General features: G+C 39.7%; 1 protein-coding gene across 6 annotated transcripts in view; it reads right to left on the bottom strand.

The window, feature by feature from the left end:
• fam76b (family with sequence similarity 76 member B) overlaps positions 1–17,622 on the bottom strand; it is an 80,828-nt gene that overhangs the window by 33,812 nt on the left and 29,394 nt on the right. For all 6 annotated transcript variants that reach the window (XM_059646538.1, XM_048532491.2, XM_048532494.2 and 3 more), the window contains 2 exons: positions 14,694–14,857; positions 6,336–6,383 (listed from right to left, as the gene is read on the bottom strand). In XM_059646538.1, the coding sequence (XP_059502521.1) occupies positions 6,336–6,383; positions 14,694–14,857 (212 nt within the window). The remainder of the gene's footprint in view (positions 1–6,335; positions 6,384–14,693; positions 14,858–17,622) is intronic.

Here is a 17,622-nt window from a genome sequence, read left to right as displayed (position 1 = left end):
CTTATTCATGTACTCATAACAAAAAAGAATCGAAAATTTTACACCACAAAATGTAACTGTAATAACTGTAAGAAATCTAGGAGCAAATTTCAAAATAAGCCTGAAGCCAAGGAGCAGCTGCAAGATCCATGCTGCTCTCAGTCCACTATTTTAGAATTTAATTTACATGCCTGTTATCCATTTTCAAGGTTTTATCTTAAGATTACCTGACCTCAAACATGTCCAAGCTCCAATTTTGTTTTTATTTGGGGATGAGGCCGGGGGAAAATAAGAGATAAATAGTATTTCCCTGTACCACATTTATAAGCAAGTACCTACCTCTCCCTACAAATTCTACTGATCAAATTAAGATCAAGATGCACAGGAGACCGAGAAACTAATGACAATCATATTACACTTGGGATGCTAGCATCTGAGCTACCCAAGTGCATTTTGTCATCTGTAACAACAACAAATTGAGAGCAGGAGCTGATCTATAGCCACTGTCAACTCAGATCAATTTTTTTGTAAGTAAAAATTAAGGCTGTTATGTATTTTTCCATTAACACCCACTCGAGTTAGAATTTAGATTTTAGCGTTGTCTACTTCTGTTTTGACACCAAACAAAAGAATGAATAGATAAAACTACAACATTCTTTTTATCAGTGGCTGATAAATCCCATTATAACTACCAGTCTAATTACATTGTGTCAAAATAGGAAAAGATCATTTGTTGGTATTCACAACATGTTTCCAGACAAAATTAACAGACCTAGCCTTTTCTATATAATTATTTCATTCCAGCTTGTGGTTAAGTTGCCACAGGAACAAAGTCAAAATTGGTTGACTGTGTCATTTCATTTCCAAAATGCATTATTCTTTTGCAACCAACAACAGTCCACATTATTCTACATTAATTCATTATTTTGTAGGTTGCCTGTGGCAACATTCAGGGATTCAGACAATATTCCACATAATAAAAAAATGTTATTCACAAAGCAACACTATACAAACTATGCGGATTCCCTGGGAGCAGGCAACCTTCAGCCTGATACCTGTGTAATGTTCTTCAACAAGTGGTCAAGCAGGTAGTGGTCTTAAGTACAACTTGCCAATCAAAAATTTACAAACCTGTATGGCAGTGATGCCCAAAGAAATTTCCCCTCCCCGCGAAGGGCGCTAATCAATAAAGTGAAATGAAGTTATTACAGTGTAATGGAAATATCACTGTTTTCAGGCTTAGATTTTATGACAATGGTCATAAACATATATAATTGTACTGTAAACAAAAAGCTATGGTGAAAGACTGGTTGAGAAAGGTTGGTCTTCTTTGGAAGAGAGGAGGCGGAGAGATAATTCAGCAGAAATGTATAAAATGATTATGGCCTAGATAGATAGTTAGGTCACCCTTATGAATTCCATCCTTATTCTTATTAGAGGGGAGCAGAGATTTAAGTCATTACAATTATACATGAAGTATGCCAAGCAGAACCTGAGTCCAAATGCAGGAAGGTGGTGTAGAGCTGGGTAGCTGTCGACCAGCACAGACATAATGGGCTGAAGAGCTTATAATCAGTAATATACATGTTTTGATGTTTATGCTGTTTGATGAAGATGTATTTTAATAGATACCAGACAAAAATTCGATACAGTAATTAGAGTGGACGAAGAAATACTTTCTTTATTCGCCGACTTATTGAAACAGAAGAGGAAGGAGGATATGCTGCAGCTAAATAAAACATTTGTTAGGCCACTACTCAAGGGCCATTTGCAGTATGGAAAAAATATAAAATTGCATATAAAAAGAGCTTTACAATGCTGCTGCCGGGACTGCAAAGTTGTAGTAAGTAAGACTGATTGGACAGGCTGGAGATTCTTCTCTTGGGACAGAGGAAGGTCAGGGGAGATTCAATGGAAATGCACATGAATACAAGGTGCCTGGGCAGAGTAGATGTGAAGAACCAGTTGTGTTTTTTTAAGTGAAAAAAGTTAGTGAACAGGGGTTATAAATTTAAAGTGACTGGCAAAAGGATCAGGAGGAGAATGATGAAACATCTTTGCATCCAGAGAGGCAGGCATCTAGAACTTATTGCCCCCAAAGGGCAAGAGAGACAGAAATCTTCAATTTATTGTACAATAAAAGGTGCCTGGATGTGCATCTGACCCTCAAGAACTTCAGGGATCCTGGCCAAGTTTTGGAAAACAGGCAGAGTTGTCTGATTTCCACACAGACAGTGGCCGCTCTGTGCTGTAATTTATTTTCCACATTTTATAAATATTTGAAAGGAAGAGAGTGCAGAGATAGATACAGAGGAGGCAGAGAAGTAGCAGAGTGTGAATTGCTCCTTAGAAGCAACACAAACAAGACAGGTGAAATGACCTGCTACAGGATTGTAACAATTCTACAATCGTGTTTTATTGTGTTGGTACACTTTAAAATTTTGGAAATAAAGCAACGGTAGTGAAAAAGAATATACAAAAATGATAGAAGTTTAAAAGTAAACTGAAAACAAAACAAATGAGGCTTTCAGGTAAATTGGGTGTTTGCACAAATATGAGCTTAAGTACTATGAAATATTTACCACCCAGGTTTATAACGGTGTGTCGTACCCACATCAAAAAAGGTAGGAGACTGGAGCACAAGGGTATATTTTACGATGTTGCACACTTGGCACTGAAGGAATTAAAATCAAAATCGTGGTTTAGTAACAAATCTGATTTCCCATTCTTCTATTTAAATAGGTGGCTCAGTGGTTAGTACTGCTGCCTCACAGTGCCAGAGACCTGGGTTTGATTCCACCCTTGTGCAACTGTCTGTGTGGAGTTTGCACATTCTTCCAGTGTCTGTGTGGGTTTTCTCCAAGCTCCAGTTTCCTCCAACAGTCCAAAGACGTGCAGGTTAGGTGGACTGGCCATGCTAATTTGCCCATCGGGTTCTGGGATTTGTAGATTAGGTGAGTTCGAGAGGGATTGGGGGAGTGGGGAGGGGGGGGAAATGGAAATGCTCTGACAGTCAGTGTGGACTTGTTGGGCTGAAGTGCCTGCTTCCACACTGGAGGAATTCGATGATCTTTAACTTCCAAATAAGTGTGTTAAACTACACCCCATGCCCAATGAAACAGCAGTACATTGTATTTTCCCAGGCTGCCCAAGATTGACTCCTGGGGCTGGTTAATGATGAATGAAAATTGTATGTTATTGGCAATGAGGATAGTTGGGAAATGCAAAACATTTGAAAAGTTCAAAACAGAAGCAGGTAGAGGTATTGACTAGGAAACAGATTGCTTGCACAAGATTGCAAAAAGAAGACTCTGTGATTCACAAAGGAGGATAATAAAAAGGTTCAGAGGTTGCAGCGAGCAATTAAACAATCTGGTGATGAGCAAAAAGGATCAGTGGCAAGAGGTGTCATTAATGAGAAGTAGCGTAGGAGGGAATTCCAGGATCCAAAGAGAAAAAGGTGGTGACAGGAGCAGCAATACCTCCAGAGTTAGGCAAAGTGTGACGGTATGGAAGAAGCAAAGATCTGTTAATTCTGATCTCAGTTCAATAATTAATTAACGAGAAGCTCGTAACACTGAAAATTGCTTTGATGTCCTCTCCAAGATAATTTTAACTCTTGCAATCTTCCTCAGTTGTACATTTTAAAAATGAAGTCAGTAACATTTTGAAACCAAAGACCTCTAGCAAGTCTATCACCTTAATTCTAATGGTTTTAAGGAAATATTTAATTGTATCTTTGTATGGTGGACTACCTGATGAAGTAGACTGTTGGCTACTCAGAAGAAAAACAGTGCTACCATTGCAGAAAGCATGTATCCTCACAATGCGGGAATTAAAGTCCTCATAAATTAGCAAATGGTTAAAATAAATCTAGAATCTGCCAAATCTGCCTCTCCCCCACCAACATTACCCTCTGCCCAACTCCAGTTTGAATACCTACCCTATACAAGTATCTGTTGCCCTTGTTATTGTGCTTCATGCTTTGGGAATATGAAGAAGTTCCAGCCTATGGGTACTATGCTGACCGGAACCTACTCTTCTCGTTCTTACTGTCATGGCTGCGCCCAAGCCGTCTCTAACCAGCAGCTCTAAAGCATAAAACATTGAAACAAGGACCAACTCAGAAATCAACAAATGTACAGATTTCTTCCTTGATAGTCTGTAGAGATTATACAGCAATTCTGTACATAATATTTAGTCTTTATGTACCGTTGTTCTTCACGTTTTATTATTTAAATCAAATGATTTTGGTGCTGTTGTGTTATTTGGTGGAGTTAATTCTGTTACTCACCCCTTGAGCTTATACAGCTTCACAGAAATAGCTGTAAAAACAAACACACATAACTTGTTGCCACAAATGCTCAAAGCTGAGGCAGTTGTTAAGGATGACAGAAATAAGCCCTACACTGGAAGAAGCCTGAGCTGCCATTATTTTGCACAGGTGAAATGCAGTGTCTATTTATTTAAAAAAATTAAAACGAAAATAATTTAGAATAAGCACCTTCCACAATTAAGATTAAAATGCAGCAGAATTAAGAGTTGTTGACCACACACACACACACACACACACACACACACACACAAAACTAGGGTTTCACAAGGATTCAAAATAATCTTTCCTAAGTCCATTAGAAACAAACTTCTTCAAAAAGAGTGAATTAAAATGAGCTTACTGAACTGAGCAACTGGATTCAATTTTTGCTCAATTACATTCAAAAGAAATACACCATACCAACAATTATACATGAGATTAGATCCCAGATAATTAAGAAACAACTGAAGGAGTTTTGATAACTAAATAGTTCACGAAACTTGGCATAATCTAATTTGTAGGAAAATCACACTAAGTATAGAATGGAGTTGTAAACCTACTAATTGCGATTTTTAGTACAGGTAAAAATAACTCCAATCCTACTTTATGTGATCAATGACATTTTCAGAAGTTGATGATCTAAAATAACAGAACTTTCAATAAATAGCCTCCACACAGTTCTCAATAGGATTTGAAGTTCAATAATTTAACAGCTATTGCTAACTTGACCAACTTAGTTACAACTCAGAGTTATTTTGAAAGTCATCCTGAACTCAATAAATTGCCCTTCATGGCTGCCGTTACATCACCTGTGTCTGGAATTCCTCAACACATCTTTTCTGAAACTTCATACATATTTCATCACCTCATGATTTAACGATTCCAGGCTAGCATCCTATCTGTCACTGCACATAAAATGAAGTACATCCAAATCTGCAAAGCAACATTAAAACTGGTTCACGCAATATTATTGCACTTACTGGCATGATTTGGCTTCCAATATGGCAATACCTCAATTTCAGAATTCTTAAGATTGTTTATAAATCCCTCCATGGTCTCATCTGAGTTTGAACCTGTTCCAGGCCTACAGTTCAAAAACGTCTGCAATTGTGCAGCTGAACTTTCAGTTGCTCCATATTGTCAGCTATGTCTTCAGTTGTCTAGGTGCTCAGCTCTGGAATTCCCTGCCTAAAGTTCTACATCTCTTTGCGGTCTTTTAAAAGTCTCTCTTTGACTAGGCTCTAATCACCTGAATAAATACCTCCATGTCTGTTTAAGCATCATATATTGTTTCATAAATGGTCCATCAAGTCCACCAGAACCTTTTATCATTTTGGAAGGTACTACGTAACATGCAAAAGCAAAACATGTTATGGTCATCATAATGAAGATCATGAGCAATGACAGGTCAGAAAGTCATCTCCTGGAGCACTATTCTAATAGCATATCTTGATTACAGTATCAGAAAAGGATACGTTTTCAGAATGTATCCTTTAACTTTCTTATAGTAACCAAGTCTGCAAATGAAAATTAGTGCTAAATTAAGAGCAAATAGGAGATGGAGTACGCAGTTAAGATTCTTACATTGAGTTGAAAGAAGAGATAACTGCATCCTAATTATTGGTTTGGACATGGTACAACGTCAAAAGTTGGAAATGCAATATTTTAATGTGTAATGTTATCCTGTCTCCCAAATTGTCAGATATTTTAATCAGGTAGATTGTTACCAAGTTCAACACAATTAAGAGGGTGCAATACATTGCAAATAAAAACAAACAATTGTTACGGGAATGAGAAAACAGGCTTTTTTTACATTTTAGGAAAATACAATAAATACAATGTTCTTCCAGTCCAAGTTCCATAAGCAAATAGATCAGTTTTCAACATGAGGTTAAAAAAAAAATGAAGACACAAAGGACAGTACAACAAATATTTCTGTTCCGATTAACAAGGATGTCAGGGACAAAATAGTAAAACTTAAAATAAATCTTACAAATACATGACAGTAAAACTATTTTATAATAGAACAGCTAAATATTACCTCATTTTCCAAACGCCATGCTGCTGCTCTGGACTTAGGCCGCCAATTCTGAAATATATGGTCAGGTGTTCTTTGTTAACTTTTCCAAGAAGATTATTCATTTTAAACAGAAGTACAAAATCTGTTCAGCAGCTTAGCATATAGTGTTATTTGGAATGCAAAGTATTATGTATATCAAATTTCCAAGCAAGTTAATGTGTGGTATGGATATAGGGCGAAGTAGAACATTAGATTACACCACATTTATGCAAATAGCCTCATTGCAAATTTTGGGGTCAGAGCCATTTGAATCCTACACCACTGATACCAGAAGCTGGAAGCTCATGTTAGCCAGTCAAGGAGGGGCAGCAATCATGAATCAAAAAGGACGTTAAACTGTTCATCCTAAGGCAAGTCAGCTAACACTGTTGGTCAGAGATGCTGAAATAGTGAAATCATCCAGGTGTTTAACTATGTGCCAATTCGCTGAATTAATCAGCTCCTTTCAAAATACACTACTTTAAACTTGTAACCTCTTCCCCCATCAGGGCCTAAGCCACATCAGATAACACACAGGGATATCATTTTTGAATTTGGAGTTATGCAAATAAAGGAAAACATCCGCTTGATTATTTTCTTAATTTGCACTTTTGGCAGTTTTGGATTAAAAACTAAGATTTGACTGGTGGAAACCAAGCTTAAATGGAGTTTCACCTTAATTGGGAAGATATATCCTTGGGGTGACTGTGGTGTATTAGGGACGGACAAGAAATGCCAGCTTTAGCACCCACAAAGAAAGAAAAATTCATGGCAAGGGATATTGGGCAAGGGGTATTGGAGAAAAACTTATGGATAATCAATCATTTTTAGCAACATTCTACAAAACCACTAGAAATGGAACAGGAGCAGGTCTCTTGCCAGAGTGTCTGCTCTACCATTCAATAAGGTCAGGCTTGATCTGACAGATATACACTTTCCTACCTTCTCCTGATCTCTCTCAATTCACCTACAGATCAAGAATCCATCTTATCCTTAAATATACATAAGGATTCTGCCCTCACTGCTCTCTGTGGCAAGGAGATCCAAAGACTCCCAATCTTTATAGTAGAAATTCTTCCTCATGTCCATGACAAATTGGGGTCCCTTTATTCTGAGACTCTCCCCTCCAGTCTTACACTCTCCTCGGAGGGAAAACATTTGCTCAGTTTTTACCCTGTCAATCCCCTCAAGAATCCTTCATGTTTCAATTAAGTTATCTCCAGTTCTACTAAATTCAAATAAATATAGTCCCAAGTGCAGACTTTACTTAGAAGACAAACTCTCCATACTGGGGATCATCCAGGTGAACATTCTCTGAATTGCCTCCAATAAAATAATATGTTTTCTTCAATAATGAAACCAAAACTGTTCACAGTACTCCAGATGTACAGCTGTGGTAAGATCTGCCTATTCCTATAATCCAACCCCGCTGAAATAAAGGCCAACATCCCATTAGCCTTTCTGATTACATGCTGCACTTGTGTGCTAGCCTTCTGTGCTTTGTGCACAAATACCAAGTCACTTTGTTTTGCAGATTTCTGCAGTGTTCTTTTCACTGAAATATTATTCTTGTGTTCCCCCTTTTAAAATGAACAATTTTGCATTTTCCCGCTTTATATTCCATTTGCCAACTTTTTCCCCCCCACACTTATTTAACCTATAAATTTCTCTGTAAAATTGTTCTCTCTTTTAAAAACTGCCTATTTTTCTCTTGCCTGAAAATTTGTCTACAGTATATTTACTTTCTTTATCCAAGTCACGCATACATATTGAAACAGTTGCAGTTCCAGCACCGGCCACTAACTCTACCAGTCTCACGTTGCCAACATGAAAAAGAACACCTTATCCCCACTCACTGTTTCTTCCCCATTAGCCAATTCTCTATTCATGCCAATTATTTTCTACAAACACTATGGGTTCGAAAGTACTTTGTCAAACTTTCCATTCATACAATCAAAGATCTACACGACAGAAAAAAGACCCTCGGCCCACTGTATCCAGACAGATCAAGAATAACCACCTACTTTAATCTCATTTTCCAGCTTTTGGCCCTTAGCCTTGTATGCCTTGGCATTGCAAGCACACATCTAAATTCTTCTTAAATGCTAGGGTTTCTGCTTCTATTACCCTTCTAGGCAGAGAGTTCCACATTCCCAGTATCCTTGAAATCTTCTACCCCATACCTTAAATCTACGACCCCGGTCATTGATCCCTCCATCACGGGGAAAAGTCTCTTCCTGTCTATATATTCTAATATGTGCCACTCATCATACATACGTCTCAATCACATCTGCCCTCAATGTCGACTGCTCTAAGGAAACCATCTGTCTTCACAACTGAAACTTTCTAGCCCAGGCAACATCCCAGTAAATCTCCTCTCCCTCTCCAGTTCAATCATATCCATTCAACAGTGTGGATTTCAGAACTGCCCAAATTACTCAAGCTGTGGCCTAACAAAAATGTTTTCTACAGTTCCAGCCTAACCAATCTGCTCTTAAACTCTATGCCCTAGCTAAAAAACCAAGAATCTCATGACTTCTTAACCACATCATCCAATTGCCCTGATACCTGAAGGGACCAGTGTTCATACACCTCTGAGATCCCTCTGATCATCAGTGTTTCCTGGGGTCCAACTGTTCATTATTGGTAAACTCAAAAGTGTTCAGAAAATATTTAACAATGTTGCCAGCATCAGAAGGTTTGAGCTGTAGGGCAAAGCTGAACCGGCTTGGCCTTTTGAGTGTTGGAGGCTAAGGGGCGACCTTGCATGGTGGTTATATATAATCACGAAGGTGCATGGATAGGGTGAATAGCCAAAGATCTTCTTCTCAGGATAGAGGAGTCCAAAACTAGAGGGCATAGGTTTCAGGTGAGAAGAGAAAGATTTAAAAAGACTTGGAGAAGCAACTTTTTCACGCAGAGGGTAGTGCATGTACGGAATCAGCTTCCACAGGAAGTGGTGGAAGCAGGTACAGCTGTCATTTAAAGGGCATCTGGTTGGGTACATGCATGGGGAGGGTTGAGCTAAATGTTGGCAAATGAGACTATATCTGTTTGGCATGGACAAGTTGGACCAAAAGGCCTGGTTCTGTGCTATACAATTCTTTGGCTAAGTATTCCCTTGACTTGTTTGTTCTGCTCAAGTGTACCAACTTACTTATTTGGATTGAAGTCCAATTGTTACTAATCAGTCTGAAGAAGGGTCACTGGGCCTGAAACTCAGTCACTACCAGGCCTGCTGAGCTTTTCCAGCAATTTCTGTTTTTGTTTCTTCTCGAGTGCCTGCAGTTCTTTTACTTTTACATTCTAGTCTAAAGTCACCCATCAAACATTACCCTCCACTTCCTGCCAATAGTGTCCCATACAGGACTTCATCAAAAGCCTTAGTGAAATCAAAGTAGACTACGAAGGATTGGGTTCCTCCACACATCTGGTCACCTGTTTGAAAAAAAAATCATGTAAGTTCACTAATGGCTCATTAATGACTAATGTTCTACAGGAAAGGAAATCTGCCATCATTACCTGGCGTGGCCAACATGTGATTCTAGATGCACAACAAGGTGTGTGACTCTCAACTACCCTCTGAAATGGATTAGCAAGCCACTCTGCTGTAGTGATTAATGCAAAGTCACAACAAAGAAATAACTGAACAGACTATCTGGCATTGACCTAGTCAACAAAGATGGCACTGGCAGAACCAGCCCTGCCAAGTTCTCCTCACTAACATCTGGGGGCTAGTCCGAAAATTAGGTGCTGTCTTTCACAGTAGTGAAGCTATAGACATAATTAACACAATATGCCAGACACAACCATCACTATCCTTAGATATGACCTGCCCAAAAGGTGGGAGAGTTGCCCTGAGAGTCCAGACCCCATGAAGTCTCAAGGCTTCACGTTAAACATAGGCATGGAAACCTCCTGATTACACACATGGTCTTCTCTTGGCTTATGAACCATGTTGAACAACACTTGGAAGAAGCACTGAGGGTGCCAAGGGTACAAAAACGTATTCTGGATGGGACATTTCAATGCCCACCACTAAGCTGGGGAGCACCTAAAAGGACTGGGTCCACGGCAGCTTGTAAGGAAACCAACAATAGGGATAAACATATTTGACCTAATCTTTACTAATCTGTCAGCTGCTGACCTAACCATCCATGACAGTGACAAAGCGACTTGTGAAGACCAAGTCCCACCTTAACGTTCAGAATACCCTTCATTGCATTGCATGGCTCTATTACCACACTAAATGGGACAGAATTCGAATAGATCTAGCAACTCTAAAGTGGGCATCCATGAGGCTGTGGGCTATCAACAGCAGTAGAATTGTACTGCAGCACAATGTGCAACCTCATCATCTGACATACCCCCAACTCGGCCATTACCATCAAGCCAGGGGATCAATCCTGGCTCAAAAACAATTGCAGGAAGCATGGCAGGAGCAGCACTGGCATACCTAAAAATGAGATGGCAATGTGGAAACTACCAAAACAAGGACTACTTTCATGCCAAAATGCATAAGTGACAAGTAACAGACATAGATAAGCAATCCATAACTAACAAATTAAATCTAAGCTCTGAAGTCTTGCTACATTTCAACGGACAATCAAATAATTCACTGGTGGCAGTTGCTCCATAAATATCCCCATCCTCAAAATAATAGAAGAGCAAGACAGTGCATTTGACTGGATGACCCATCTCGGCCTCCTCCAAATGGTGCACAGCATTACAGATACCAGACTTCAGTCAATTCCATCCACTCCACAAGATATCAGGAAACAACTGGAGGCACTGGGTACTACAAAGCTATGGGTCCTGACAACATTCCAGCAATAATAGTGAAAACTAGCGCACTGGGATTTGCCTCTCCCCCTAACCAAGCTGTTCCGATATAGTTACATTATCATCATTTACCCGACAATGTGGAAAATTACTCAGGTATATTAGAACGTTGAACATAGAACAATACAGTACAGTACAGGCCCTTCGGCCCACGATGTTGGGTTGAACTATTCTCCTACTAAGATCAATCTACCATGCAGACCTTACATTTTACCATCTTCCATGCACCTATGCAAGAGTCACTTAAAAAAGTCTCTGAAATATCTTTCTCCAGTGGTAGTGGAGTTTTTGAGACAGGGGGTTAATGGCAGGATTCTTGGCAGTGTGGAGAAACAGAGATCGTGGGGTCCAAGGTTGCGACCCAAGTTGATAGGCTGTAAAGAAGGTGTATGGTGTGTTGGCTTTCATTGGCAGGGGAATTGAGTTTAAGAGCCTACAGTTCTGCATTCAAATTCGACCGACCAAAATGAATCACTTCATATTTTTCTGGGTTGAATTCCATCTGCCACTTCTTTGCCCAGTTCTGCATCCGGTCAATGTCCTGTTGCAACTTACAATAGCCCTTCACACCACCCACTTCACCAACCTTCATGTCATCGGCAAACTTACTAACTCACCCTTCCAATTACTCATGCAAGTCATTTATAAAGATCACAAAGAGGAGAGGTCACAGAGCAGATCCCTGCATAACACCATTGGCCACCCAGCTCCAGGCTGAATACTTGCTATCTCCTACCACCCTGTCTTCTATTGGACAGCCAGTTTTGTATCCAGACAGCCACATTTCCCTGAATCCTGTGCCTCCTTACTTTCTGAATGAGCCTACCATGTGGAACCTTATCAAATGCCTTGCTAAAATCCATATACACCACAGCCACTGCTCTCCTTTCATCGATGTGTTTTGTCACATCCTCAAAAGAATTCAACAAGGTTTTGAGAGACATAACCTCCTCACAAAGCCATGCTGACTATTTCTAATCAAACTGTGCCTTTCCAAATAATCATAATTCAAATAATTTGCCCACCACAGAAGTAAGACGGACTGGTCTGTAATTTCCAGGGATTTTCCCTATTCCCTTTCTTGAACAAGGGAATGACATGTTTTGTGCACAAAATGGACAAATCCAAGCAGGCCAATTACACTCTCATCAGTCTACTCTCAATCATAAATAAAATGACAAAAGATATCATCAACCACACTATCAAGCAGTAACTGCTTAGTGATGTCCAGTTTGGGCTTGGCCAAGGCTACTCAACTCCTGCCCTTATTGCAGTCTTGGTTCCAGCATGGAGATCAGAGCTGAATTCCAGAGGTGAGGTGAGAGTGACAGCCTTTAACATCAAGTCACATTAGACCACATGCAGTATCAATGAGTCCTGGCAAAACTGGAATCAATGGTTATCGGGGGCAAAGTCTATGGTGGTTGAAATCAAGTCTGGCACATGAGAGGATGGTTGTGCTTCTTGAAGGACAGTCTTCTCAGCTGCCAGACATCTCTGCAGGAGCTACTTAGGGTAGTGTGCTAGGCCCACACATCTTCAGCTGTTTCATCAATGACCCCCCCCCACTCCCCGAGTCACAAGTGGGGAACATCGCCAATGATTGTATATGTTCAACACCATTCATGACTGCGCAGATACTGAGGCAGTCCATGTTCAAACGCAAGCAAGACCTGGACAATATTGAGGCACTGGCTGACAAGTAACAAATAACTTTCACACCACACAAATTCCAGGCAAGAACCATCTCCAGTAAGGGAGAATCAAACCATCGCTCCTTAACATTCAATGGCACTACCATCACCGGATTTGACCAGAAATTCAACTGGTCTCACATAAAGATAGTGGCTAAAGAGTTAGTCAGAAGCTATGAATACTATAACAAGGAACTCATGTCTCGACTCTTCAAAGCCTGTCCATCATCGACAGGATACAAAGTCAGGAGTGTGATAGCATAATTCCCACTTGCCTGGATAGATGCTGCTCCAACCCCACCTCAGGTTCGACACCATCCACAACAAAATAACCTGCCTGGAGTGGCATCACATCCACAAGACTCTCATCCCTTCATCGCTGATATTCATAGATCATAGAATTATAAATAGTATAAACTCTACAATGTGGAAACAGGCCTTTCGGTCCAATAAGTCCACACCAACCCTCAGAATATTCACCCAGACCAATCCCCCTATAAACCCAACTAATCTATACATCCCTGAACACTACGGGCAATTTAGCATGGCCAATCCACCGAGCCCGCACATCTTTGGATTGTGGGAGGAAACCGGAAAACCCGGAGGAAACCCACACAGACACAGTGAGAAAATGCAAACTTCACACAGACAGTTACTTGAGGGTGGATTCGAACCCGGGTCCCTAGTACTGAGAGGCAGCAATGCTAACCAGTGAGCCACCGTTCTTCAGCAGCAGTGTACACAATGTACAAGATGCATTGCAGAAATTCACCAAAGCTCCTTCAGCACTTTCTAAACACATGACCACTTCCATAAGTAAGGACAAGGGCAACTGGATACATGAAAAATCACAACTTGCAAGTTCCCCTCCAAACCACTTGCCATCCTGATGTGGAAATATATCCCATTCCTTCACTGCCAGTAGGTCAGAATTCTGGTCAACCTACAGCACAAGGACTGCAGCAGTTCAAGAAAGTAGTTCACTACTACCTTCTCAAGGGCAACTAAGCATAGGCAATTAATGCTGACTGACCAGCAATGCTGCATCCAATGAGTGGATAAAAAACATTGGTCAGATAGACTTCACTTATTCAAAACCAAGTTGAGTGTTCTTGATTAATCACTGCATCTCCAAAGGCAGAATAACTCGGTTCCTCAGAATTGCTTCCAACAGGTTTCCTTACCACTAAGGCAGTAAACTCGCTGGCATGTAGTTTCCTACTTTAATCCTTGCTCCCTTCTTGAGTAACTGTACCACATTGGCTGTCCTCCAGTACCCGTCCTATGGCCAAAAAGGAGTTTAAAAATTCTTGCAAGTGCCCTTGCTAATTCCTCCTTTGCTTCACTCAACAACCCAGGATACCTATCATTCGTCCTTTGAGATTTATGTACTTCTAAGCCTACCAAATGACATGGAACCTCCTCTCTGTCTAGGCTAATTTCTTCGACTGCATCACCAAACTGAAAAACTAACTTTAAAATCTTTTTAACGGGCATTGAACTTGGCAGTGGACAGGGATTCACAGTGAAAGAAGAATGGCCAAAATGAGAAAACATTATGCAAGAATTCTACTTTAAATGTAACTACATAAACAGTGATAAGACATGCTAAAACTCCACTTTAAAAGAGACCCATTTGGTTAGAAATGTAGAAAAGAAAATAATTAAATTGACTGAAATTTATAAGCATGCTCAAAATATGCAATGTCTAGAAAGGCAATAAAACAAGGAACCGGAATGACAAAATTGTACTTGACATGAATGCATGACATCTGTTTTAAAGATAAATTAATAATAAACTCACTTGTGACGACTAGCACTATGAAGATGTTTAGAGACCTCTTTTTCAGGTAATGAAGTTGAAGACGAGGAGGAGTGAGAGGCCAAGTTCTTTCTTTGTTCTTTTGTTTTCTGCAGAACACGCTTATATGAAAGTGTACAGAGCCAACACAGCAGTTTTCCATCAACCTATAAATAAAATAAATTCAAAGCTTGGCAAAATGGGCTGAGAGAATTGTTTATATGATATCCATGATTCTGTTTTAGAAAATACAATCTGTTGGATGTACCTTAGCTGCCAATAAATTCAAACGTTACTGCCAGAAGAATACTTGCTGTGGGATGGGCAATGCTAAAAAGGAGTTTTGGCAAGTCATTTGTAAATACCATTGATTTTGTTTTTGCACCTTCATAAAGATTTTTGATCTCTTCTTGGATGGACAGGAATTCCCAAGTTACCTCACTCGTGCAATTCTCCCAACCCAACGAAATGCAATTAATTTTTCTCAAAAGGAAGAAAAAGGAGAGAAACAAAATTCTCCAGAATGAATCAGCAATGTTGGGACTATTCACTGATTTTTAAACTTCCACCTTTGTCTATTGACCCCCCCTAAAAAAAAGGCAAATGGTAATCCATTGTTTTTGAAATATTTTAAGAGTGGCAGAAGCTAAAAAGTTGGAAAAAAGCCACCTTGCAATTTGAAAGAACCTGTCATACACACAGGCACTTACAGCCACACTTTTCCTTAACTTTACTCCCAATTTGTTTTGCAAAGCTTTCAAACTTCAAGGTGAACTCAAAATATCAATGGCGGTGAGAAGTAGGGATGTGAATGGTTAAACTGAAAAAAGCATTACATTGTATAATTACACAGGGGAGAACTGAAGATAACTAAAGAAATCTAACAAGTTTGTGAACATTATACAGCATCAAAACCCTGGTGATTAAATTGCAGCTGTGTAACTTCCTCCAAGACAAGTGTAACTACAGCCTTTTCATTTGTCTCCATGCAACCTAAACCTTGTATGAGTTTAGGAACAGGAGAGGATCATGAGCTCCTTGAGCCTTTTTTACCTTTAACGAGTTCATGGCTGGTCTGTGGCCTAATGCTATATATCTGTCTAAAACCCATATGCCTGAACACCTTTGCTTCTAACAGATATTTGTCAATCTTGGATTTAAAATTAATAACTGATCGATCACCTACAGCTAACTGTAGAAGACAGTTCCAAATCTCTGCTACACTTTGTATCTTCAAGTGCTTCCGAATGTCTCTCCTGAATGGTCTGACCCTCATTTTTAGGTTATTATTTTTCTGCCTCCTAGTTTTAGAATCTCCGACCAGTGGAAATTGTTGATAAAAGATAAACTGTGTCTTTTCCTGAATTCCTACAGTGCAGATAAAGGTCATTTGGCCCATCGAGTCTGCACAAACCAAACAGCATGCCATGCAGATCCACCATATCATTGTAACCCCACATTTACCATGACTAATCCACTGAGCTTGCATATCCCTGGTTTGTGGCAGAAAATCAGAGCACTTGCAGAAACTCAGGCAGTCATGGGGAGAACGTGCAAATTCCACACAAACAGTCATTCAAGGCTGGAAATGAACCCAGGTCCCTGGCACTATGAGGCAACACAGTAAACCACGGTGCTGCCCAATATCTTGAAAACTTCAGTCAGATCACCCCTTAGCCTTCCACATGGGAGAGGGAATAGGTTTAATTTGTATAATCTCTCCTCATATTTTAAGTCCCTGCATCATTCACATAAATCTATGTTACACTCCCTCTATCCTTCCTAAGATATGGTGCCCACATCTGCTCGCATTACTCCAAGTAGGGGCCAGAGTTCCATACAACTTCTGCATCTTCATATTCCAGTCCCCTAGATATAAAGGCCAACATTCCATCAACTTTCTTGAATGCTGTCTGCACTTTTCATGGTATTTTAATGAACAATGCACCTGCAACCCCAAATCTTTGAACATCCAATGTATTTAATTTCATACTACCTAAAAAATGTGTTTTCGGTCCAAAATAGAAAACTTTCCATTTACTTGCACTGAACCCCATCTGACACAGTTTTGCCCATTCACTTAATCTACCAATATCCCTTTGTAATTTTGTGTTACTGTCTACAACTGCAATTATCCAATCCAGAAGGATGACTCCTGTAGAGGGAGCTCTGATGGTATTATCGTTGGAGTGTCTACAATATGCTCCCCTACTCCCATTCACACCCTAGGATGGAAACTATCAGGTGCTGGTGATTTACCACTTCTTAATTGCATAAAATTTTCTAATTTCCAACATCTTATTTATGTTCAGTCCCTGTACCCATCTACTATTAACTTCCTCAAAACTTCTGACATATTATTCTCTTTTTCTGCTCAGATACAGAGGCAAGGTAATTATTCAACCTGTCTGCCATTTCCCCATAGTCATTGACAACATCTACAATTTCAATCTTTGGTAGACCAACATTACTTGAGACCACCCACTTCCACTTTATGTAACTAAAATATTTCTTCTTATTGATTTTGATGTCCCTGGCAAATTTCCCTTCATAAGCTCTAGTCGATTTTTTTTTAAAGCTGCTTTGTGGACCTTTGCTACATGGAGTCCATACACAACACCTACTATAGTTTTAGGCCCTTTAATGTTCTTCAGTTTCACGCAATTTCCATTGAATGCTTTCCACTCATACTGTTCTTCCTCACCACTGAATAAATTTTGTTTCTAATCAAGAGGCCACTTGCTGCCATTTTCCCTGTCCATCCTGCAAGCCTTATAACCTGATTCTTTAGTTCCCAATACTGACCATCTTGCAGTCATGTCACAGTATCTTAATATCAAATTTAAATTTGTACCTGCAGCTCATATACTCTTGTACTCCATTCATTCATGTTTAGAACTCTTCTTTAGCAATTCACTGTAATCTGTCCCTT

The sequence above is a fragment of the Stegostoma tigrinum genome, chromosome 6 (genome assembly GCF_030684315.1).
Source record: "Stegostoma tigrinum isolate sSteTig4 chromosome 6, sSteTig4.hap1, whole genome shotgun sequence".
Lineage (NCBI taxonomy): Eukaryota > Metazoa > Chordata > Chondrichthyes > Orectolobiformes > Stegostomatidae > Stegostoma > Stegostoma tigrinum.
This window is presented reverse-complemented; position numbering and strand designations above follow the sequence as displayed.